Genomic DNA, 9,467 nt, shown 5'->3' on the forward strand with positions numbered 1-9,467 from the left:
TGAGCTTCACGCTCGCTCTGCTCCACGCCAGTGGACACGCATGCCTATTCATAGTTTTCAGTCACGTGACTGTTGCGAGCCCTGGAGGGCAAAAGATGCAAGTTTTGGGCACTTGTGGTCCATATACAGCTCCTGCTGAAGTATTTCAGTCACTAAAAACAGCGGGATGTTTTTAAAATTCTTAACGTGAAAAACATTATAGGGTGAGTTGCACCAATAAGGATTCAATTAAAGGGTTAGTTCACCCAAAAATGAAAATTCTGTCATTAATTACTTATCCTCACGTCGTTCGACACCCGTAAGACCTTTGTTCATCTTCGGAACACGAATTAAAATATTTTAGTTGAAATCCGATGGCTCAGATAGGCCTCCATGGCAGCAATGACATTTCCCCTCTCAAGACCCATAAAAGGTACTAAAGACGTCGTTGCAAAGTTCATCTCACTACAGTGGTTCTACAATCATTTTATGAAGTGACAAGAATAGTTTTTGTGCGAGAAAAAAAAATCTAAATAACGACTTTATTCAACAAGTTCTTGTCTTCCGTCTGGGCCTCTGACGTGAACTCACGAAGCATCACGACTCATGCGCGAGAATATGACAGAGCCGAACGAGAGGAACTTTGTTAACAAGCAGAGGAAGATGCCCCATATATGCTGTTGAATTCTACATTGATTGTGCTTTAGGTCTTGGCGTAGTGCTCAAAATGGTGCTAAAGTGTGCATTTCCTGGATCCCCAAACGACGGCTCTAAGTCATATTCTCGCGCATGCGTCGTGGTGCTTTGTGAATGGAGGCCTTTCTGAGCCATCGGATTTCAACAAAAAATATCTTAATTTGTGTTGAGCAAAGGTCTTAGTGGACTAATTTAGCATCAGATTTCTATTTTGAATAAATGTTGTTGAATTAAAAAAAAACTATATTAAGCAGCACAACTGTTTCCATTATTAACTGCAGCAAATCATTAGAATGATTTGTGAAGGATCACGTGACACTGAAGACTGGAGTAATGATGATAATTTCAGCTTTGAACACAGGAATAAATTACACTTTAAAATATATTCAAATGGGAAACAGCTGTTTTATATTATTTCATAATGTTATTTTCTTTACTGTAGCCAACTTTTAATCAAATAAATGCCGTCTTGGTGGGCATTAGAGACTTTTTTCAAAGACATAAAACACCAACACCAAACATTTAAACATATGTATGTTTGAGGTTTCACTTACTAGGAGATCCGCTCCAAATCTGCTATGGTGCAGGGGATCAGCATGGAAAGCATCAACATAAACAACTGATCACAGAGCCAACAATATTTACAATGCAGGTGTCTTAAAAGGAAAGAAGCTACAGCAGAGGTGAAATGTAGAAAAGATGGGAAATGGATGCGTTTCGAGGCCTCAGTTAAGAAAAAATGCTTAAACTTAAAGTAGGCTAATTACTAAATATTGATGTCAATGTGATGTCAATATGACATCAATTTGATGGCTAAAACATGACACTGATTTGATGTAAATTGGTACATAAAACCAATTTAAGTGTGGGATTAACTTCCGATTTTCACCCAATTAACACTGGAAGAAATTGCGGTCCAAACTGAATTTAAAATGGTGTATCAGTAGTAACAAGTCTTGACTAATATTTGACGTCAAATTGACATCAAGGTGCCCTCTGGGAATTAAGAAGTTCCTACGTGGCCACTATATATATGTTTTTCCACATAGCCTATCATGTGCAGGGCTTCATATAAAAATGAGTTTACAACCAGACACCAACTCCTAAAACTAAAAGAAATGTGGAGCGCGGTACTACATGTGGTACTCAGTCTGTAGCCTACTACATGTGAAGGGAAATCAACTGCTGTACCCAAAATAACCACAAGATGTCCCTATTACAGCAACTATTTTGCAAATTATTTTTTCAATATTCAAGCCCTTTATGTTGCAGCCTTATGCAATAATCGCATAAATAACAGAAAAAGGCAGATCTGTGATAACTTTGACAAATTAAATATGACACATTATACAATTCAGGTCATCCCATTTTGATTTGATTTATTAGACAACATAATAGTGAAAATACACTCATTTATCAAGGATAGCACAATAATAAAGCTTATTTCCATTGTGGTCCTTGATGTAAAGCACATCTGGATCATTTTTGAAATGTTTCTACACTTTAACTGGAGCTCACATGTGACTAAAAGCTGAAATGCATAGAAAAATAAGCCACGATGAGGTCCAAGGATCTACCTGCAGAACGCAGAGACTATTTCTCACAGATGTACACATAGGCTATGGTCTTCATAATATGCTTTCCTTTTCACTGAAGCCTCTAGAGCCTAGAGGGCAGCTGCCAAGCGCAAATAAATATGAACACATTGCCATGACATTATTAGTATCATAATCACCTTTAGAGTCATATTTGTTAATTTGCTAAGTAACTGAGCTTACCAAACAATGCTGGTGTGGTAAGCTTACACACATGACCAGTTCTCAAAAGTTGACAGACCAGTTAGAACAAGACATGTCAAAACAGGTTTTTTTAAACTTACGAAACGCGTGATGTTCAATCTATTCAATCGCTCTCAACCATCATCTACAACCATCAGGGTTACGACAGCACACACTATTTATTTGTAGTGTCTGGCCAAAAACAAACAAACAAAAACACATTTCAAAACATTGGATGCAAAAACTGGGCAAACAGCACTGACTATCAGTCCACTAGAAAAAGAGATAAAAATAAAATTATCTATATGACTATGAACAATATTGTACTTCACAAATGTCAGTAAAAACTGTCACCCGCAGTCACACGATCACACAACAGAAATTAACACTTGACTTTGCAAGTTCCTCATATACCGAAAGTGGTGTTTATAGCTAAGATTTTCAAAATTCACCAATATTCACTTTTTGTTCATTGCTCTTCAATTCCATTAGATATTTTCCATGACTCATGGGAAATATCTGATAGAATACTGATGAAATAAGATCGCATGACAGTGTCATGCTGTCTTCTTCACCATATGCTCACCACATGTTCTGTTTCAGAAAAAGGAACTGAGGGTGTGTGCATACCATCAGACTGCCTTACCATAGAAAGGTCAAATATCACTACCTTCACAGAACTTTCTAAGAAACTAAAAGTCATTGGGGTGGATCACATGTATTGAAATGTGCTCTGGCGGTTTACAGATACGTAAAGAAAATCGTAATGTTTTTTCTTTGTGTACTACACACAGGCCTTTCTGTTGTTCAAGATGATGTCATCCTCAAAGCATTTAGAAGAACATTACACCACAGTACAGTACAAAGACTAGAGCACATACAAATCCCCTTTTTTCTTCACTCTATCATCACTTCTGTCCTTGGGGATATTCCAGTCATGAGAACAGAAGTATTTATGCCTGAAAATCCCAACAACGGTCTTTCCCAATTACCAATTCACCCTCTAAGTGCTATGAATACCCAACAGGAAGAAAGTACTTCCCCCAAAAGGTATTAAGATGAAAACTTATGTAATATGGGGAAAGAATCTTTCATGACCCCATCTCACAGGAAACTACAAAAACGTCAAATCCTCATGACGAGCAATTAAAGGTGAACTATGTAACATTTTTTCAGTAAAATATCCAAAAACTACTTGGCCAGTGTTATATATTTTGTTCAGTTGAGTACTTACAATATCCCAAATGTTCCCAACTATTTGTAAATCGTGAGAAAATTGCTATTTTAACCAAGGAACCGGGACATGTGAGGGAGTCGCCTGTCGATGGCGTCATATCTGCGTTCCCCTCGGTTTCCGGTTTTATTTTCGCTTTACTCTTACTGCAGTGTGAACAAGTGTCATAGCAGCCGCCGAGCGAACGCACAGAGTAACGTCATAACATAATTTTCAACACACTCAGATGTATATAATATGATAAACTAGAGCTGTGTTACCTCATACTCATGGCCGGAAAAAGCGGAAATGGCGCCAGCGACTGTGGCATAATAAAAGGCCCGCCGGCGACTATGTCATAATAAAAGTCCCGCTGCTCGCAAGGCTTGTGTTGCGCTCTTCTTATTAACAATCGCTCCTGCTTCTGCTTCATACTACAGTAACGTTAATAATCACACCCATGAACATGATTTCTGCCCGAGTCCTATCCCAATTCTTTTCCACCGGTTGTGAGGTGGAGACCACATGTCCCAAGATTCTGCGCTCAAACTTGGCGTCATCAAACGCCTTTGTTTTGAATAGGCGACCTCTAGTGGACGGAAAAGTTACATAGTACAGCTTTAATAAACAACCGAAATCTATTTATATATATTTTTTCTCTTTCATAAACATTTACTTAATATTTCCAGTTCCAAATTAAAAGGACATAATAAGCTTTCACCTACAAAGTGAAGAAAAGAATTTGGGACATAAAAATAGCACTGTTCCCCTTCATATACTTCACAACACTTGTTGTGATGGGACCCACCCACCTAGGTCAGGCCACTGACCTAAAAAAAAACATGACTTCCTGTCATGAGAGCAGAAATGATATCTTATTCATCTGCAGATGCACTGCAACTGCGCTGAACTTTTGACATTTCAAAACTATTTCATAAATGGTGCAAACATCGATACAACACAGTTGACATTTACATTGTTGCAATATGTGACATGCCATTTTAAAATTTAATGCAGAAAATGTGTTTCTCACTGACAAGGCTGACTTTAGAATTGACAATATGGAATGAACAGTTCTGTTATCAAGCAAGTAGGCACAGTATCGGCTAAAGTCCCAAATATTGTTTCGGAACGCTATTGCAAAACACAATAGCATCACATCACAGCGAAAAAATAAATAAATATAACATTTGACAAACATAGTAACAGAGCAATAATCCCCAGTATGATAATTTTACTGAATTAAAGTGCAAATGAGTTGGCCAGCATTTTGTTATTCTTTCTTAAAGGGGCTAAATGTGTTTTTCTGAAATTTAAACTCGCGACTGACACCTGTGGCCAAAAAACAGAACTGCTCTTATTTTCTGCTCGCTCTCGCAGTGGTGGTGACGTCACGTCTGCAGACAGCGCGGGAAAAAACGACCCGCCATAAAATAGGAAAAATAGGATACAGGCTTATAGGTGCACCCACTGTGAGCGGACAAGGTGTCAGAATGCTCATCAGGAGATGTTTGAGTCATAAATGGTAAAATAAAAAGGCTATTGTTACGTTTATTTTGGGGAAAAAGTTGCATATAGCCCCTTTAATAAGACAAGCATAATTTTTATAATGCTAAAGTTAAATAAAGTAATACATTTCAGGAATTATGAGATTAGGAGCATCCAGCAGTCAATGTTTTATGTTTTTATGCTTCACAATCCTGGGTTTTTATTGTTGGTTTAATGTCTTTCAAAGGTTGAAGTGAACCTTGTTCCTCTTGGACGGAAGCATTACCGTTTACTCCACTAGAATCCCAAAGCGAAACATCATTACTGTCTGTTTTACAAGCACTGAACTTTATCATAGTCAGTGCGCGTCGCCGGAACTCTTCAGAGAGACAGAGGTAAATAACAGGATTGATGATGCAATGGAGAAGCCCAAAAATGGCTGTTATTTTGCTGGCTGTCCACTGCCTCCCTTCACACTCGTCCGCCCCTACTGAGAAGACGCTGTCCACTGGCTGAGCCGTGTTCACCATGAAGGTAATGTTGTAGGGTGTCCAGCAGATGAAGAAAGCCAGCACAAGGGCTGCAATGATTGCTGTACTTCGACCCTTCTTCTTCTGCTGACACTTGGAGTCGTGCCATTGTTTCAGCAGAATGGAGAAACCACAGAACAGCAGCAGTAGAACAAAGCTCACAAGATGTGGGAAACGAGAGGCAAGACGCCAGGAATCAGGTGGATAAAAGTGAATGCATTCCCCTTTACCCTGACCTTTTCTACCACTGATGGACCTTAGAAAGATCCAATCAGGGATGGAAAAGAGCAGGCAAAAGATCCAGATAATCAGGCAGGAACCGTAAACCACCACAGGTTTTTTACAGGAAAACATCTGTACTCCACGGACGCTGGACAGGTAGCAGTCAGCACTGATGCAGGCCAATGTGAAGATACCACAGTAGAAATTGATCTGAAGAGATCGTGAAAGAGAACAGTTATTACAATACTATAGCAGACAGTCAATGACACACATATACATGACCACAATACAAAAAAGAAAATATAATTTAAAAACTAGTTTAAAACATGTTTGTTTTTAGAAGTGTTTGTATTCATGTTGGTTCCATATGGTTTTCAAAAACTTTCATTATATAATCAAAATATGAGGTAAATATGAAAGAAAAACAAAACTAAGGTTTAACTGACAAAATTATTTGGCAGTAGAGGCAAACTACAGCTACTTAATTTTACTACGCAAAACAAACAACAACAAAAAAATGCATGGAAAAGAACAAAAAACTCACAAGAAAACACATGTAATGGTTACAATATAATCAGTCATATTATGTAATCAGTAATATTTTGTTGGTTCTCTCTTGTTTTTGCATGTTTTTCATTCATAATTTCTTTGTATGGCAGCCTGGCCAAAAATGATGTACATAAAGGTAACAGTTTTATTATTACTATTATTTTAAACAAACATTATGAATTATTATGATTTCAAAAGTATCACTAATATATACATTTTTAGGGAGTCACACCACATGACATTTTACACCAAACAACTTAGATTCAGCAGACAATTTAAAAAGAATGATATGAAATGTTAAAGATTTAGTTCTTCACTATATCAGGATTGTTGTGTCACCCTGACAATGTATTTAGGAACACATTAATAGACAATAAGCTCACGTCATAGCCTCACGCCACTGTTAAAAAAAGGTTGTGTTACACTAAGATGCTAAGTTGGTCTCCAGATCCCATAAGAAGATATCCATTTTGCCTGATATCCAAAACCTGTCATTCCATACACTCTGACTTTCAGAGTGTCATTACTCTTCCAACCATATCTGATCAGACCGATGCATTTAAGGCTAAAGTAACTCACCTTGAACAGAGCTCCAGCCAGTTTGCAGAGCCCCGTGCCCATGATCCATCCCTTAACCGCATCTACAGCCCAGAGAGGCAGTGTAAGCAGTAGCAGACTGTCCGTTACACTCAGATGAAAGATGAAGATGTCCATCACACTAAGGTTCAGCCTCTTACGCCACAGTATTGTCAGCACCAGTCCGTTTCCAAGCAGCCCCCATAAGAACCCCACAAAGTAAAGCAGGGGAATGAAGACTGCCAAGCCACCAGAGACTGTGCTGGACGGGCAGACCACCTCCTTGTACTCATAATCGTCATAGTCGAAGGTATTGTTATCCTTAAACAGTCCGTGCAGGTCCACCTGCATGTTTGGCTGAAACAAAAACAGACTTAAGGGTCAATGACTAAAATAAAAACAGACTTAGCCAGGCTCAATGACAAACTGTGCAGATTAATGTCTGAATGCAGCTACTTATGAGTAGACTGGTGTTAAAATAGTGGTGTTAAATGTGCAAGTCACATGATGGGTTTTCACATGATGTTGCAACAAGAGCCAAATGGAAAGTAAAACGGTGGGGACTAGGCGAGACAGCTGCTGACAGCTGTAGGCTACATCGGACGACGGCGCACATACAAAACATAAACGAAACCTCCTTTGACATTGAGCTGCTAATCAGCGGAGTTTGACAATGCGTTTGACAATACAGATATGTTGGGTTTTAAAGTTTGCAAAACATTTTAGCTGCTATAAAAGTCTTGAACTATACACTTGGTTTGTTTGGTAAATTGCGTTCTAATGTCAGCGATCCAATTTGTACAAGAAAGGTTAAACACAATAGTACAGCAGTGCGTAGGTAGCTTAGTTTGAACCGATGGAGACAGCATCATAAAACATTACATACAAGGGCTGAGAACAACTTACAGGTGTTTCCATGTTCTTGATTCTCTTTGTCTCGGTCTCTTCTTTTCTAAGCAGTCTGCATTTTCTTTAGTTTTACGCAACCCATCTGCTGAGAATCTTTTGTTTGCTCAATGCAAATACGATGGTTAGTTACAGTGCATGCGCAGGGTGAAAGAGGAGGAGGAATAGGTAAAGATGATCTGCCCTTGTTGTTTTTCTTCGTCTTTACCATTACTTCATCCGGATAGCTCTCTAGTTCCCTCCTACCACTACCACGTGTAGTCTCTCTTGCCCCAACTGGTTATATCTAAATATATCTCACGAACGCGCTTTGTAATCGACTCGTTATACTTGCCCCCAACGCTCCTTGCGCCACCATGCGGCATGCAGCTCACAACACGATGAACAGGATCCGTCTTCAATTTGAACTACACGCCAAAGGTATTTCAAAGTAGGATCCCTTTTCCCCTCAAGTTTTTAGAAATATTTCTTATTAAATAGTTCTCAATAACACCATTATTCCATAGTCCATTAACACAGCAAAAGAGATTAGATTTTTGCATAGGTGCGAGCGGGGCACAACACGCTTTTTGACTTTCTCAGTTTGTGTAAATCCACTTGGGGTTCAGAGTGTTTATTTTTTCCCACATGAATTGCACACATGTCTAGTACAATTATGTGGGTTTGTTTCATTAATACAGTGTTTACTTTTTTCTTGATTTACCTCCGAAAGAATGGAAGTGAAATGTGACAACATGCCCCATAGGTGGGGTACATTGTAACATGTGGTGGGGCACAATGTAACATGACCAAATGACAGCTTAAAATGTTACCTGATATAATCAAAAAAATATACAAGACAAACTAAAATATTTTGTCAACAAAAAACAATTATTCACTTTTTAAAATAAAATAATGGCATTTTTTAATCATTAAAAATATACTAATTTTTGAGTTTGACAACAAACACATCACTAAATACAGCATAGTTCAAAACATAATAATAATGAATCATTTCTGAACATTAACTCTCTGTCATTATTCACCCTTTTCTCATGGTTTCTCAAAAGAATTCATAAAAGTTTAGAATATAATGGCATATTTCTAATATGTAACGCAGTGTTACAACACACCCCGCCTGCACAACTGGGATTTAAACCACGGCTCGTGTCTTCTGCTGGTTAGATCAGCATTAAAGAACCATCTCAACTCTTAAATAACAGATAGAAGATTAAAATATTATCGGATTTGTCTTATTTTAAATAAACACAAAAAACAGAGATGAAAACTAACCTTAAGTAAGAAATTTACTTTTGCTATGGTTAAATACATGTTCAGTAATATCTTCCAGATATTTTTTAATTTTGGCGCTATTTTTTCTCTAAATAATGTTGATATGGCAACTAGTAAATACACTAAGTTTCGTCATTCTGGCATGTGTGGAAAGGGTTAAAACATGCGTGTTACAACTAACCCCACGTTAGGTTGTGCCCCGCGCTCCCCTACAGTAGGCTACCACAAAATGTTTTCAGATAACTAACACACACTAAT

The 9,467-nt window shown here is 38.1% G+C and overlaps 1 protein-coding gene across 1 annotated transcript; it reads right to left on the minus strand.

Annotated features, from left to right (window-relative positions):
• Positions 1 to 2,026: 2,026 nt before the first annotated feature.
• cxcr3.3 (chemokine (C-X-C motif) receptor 3, tandem duplicate 3) lies at positions 2,027 to 8,290 on the minus strand. The gene is made up of 3 exons (XM_079837846.1): positions 7,938 to 8,290; positions 7,035 to 7,388; positions 2,027 to 6,116 (listed from the first exon to the last, which is right to left on the minus strand). Exons 1-3 carry the CDS (start codon positions 7,947 to 7,949, stop codon positions 5,352 to 5,354), a joined length of 1,131 nt encoding a protein of 376 aa, XP_079693972.1. The 5' UTR covers positions 7,950 to 8,290; the 3' UTR covers positions 2,027 to 5,351.
• Between the last annotated feature and the right edge of the window lie 1,177 nt (positions 8,291 to 9,467).

Source organism: Gobio gobio (genome assembly GCF_949357685.1).
Source record: "Gobio gobio genome assembly, chromosome: 15".
Taxonomy (NCBI): Eukaryota; Metazoa; Chordata; class Actinopteri; order Cypriniformes; family Gobionidae; genus Gobio; species Gobio gobio.

Coding starts and splice junctions, on each gene's coding strand:
- cxcr3.3 (XM_079837846.1), bottom strand. Junction 6,117..7,034: donor TGGCTGGAGCTCTGTTCAAG/GTGAGTTACTTT, acceptor CGATCTCTTCAG/ATCAATTTCTACTGTGGTAT.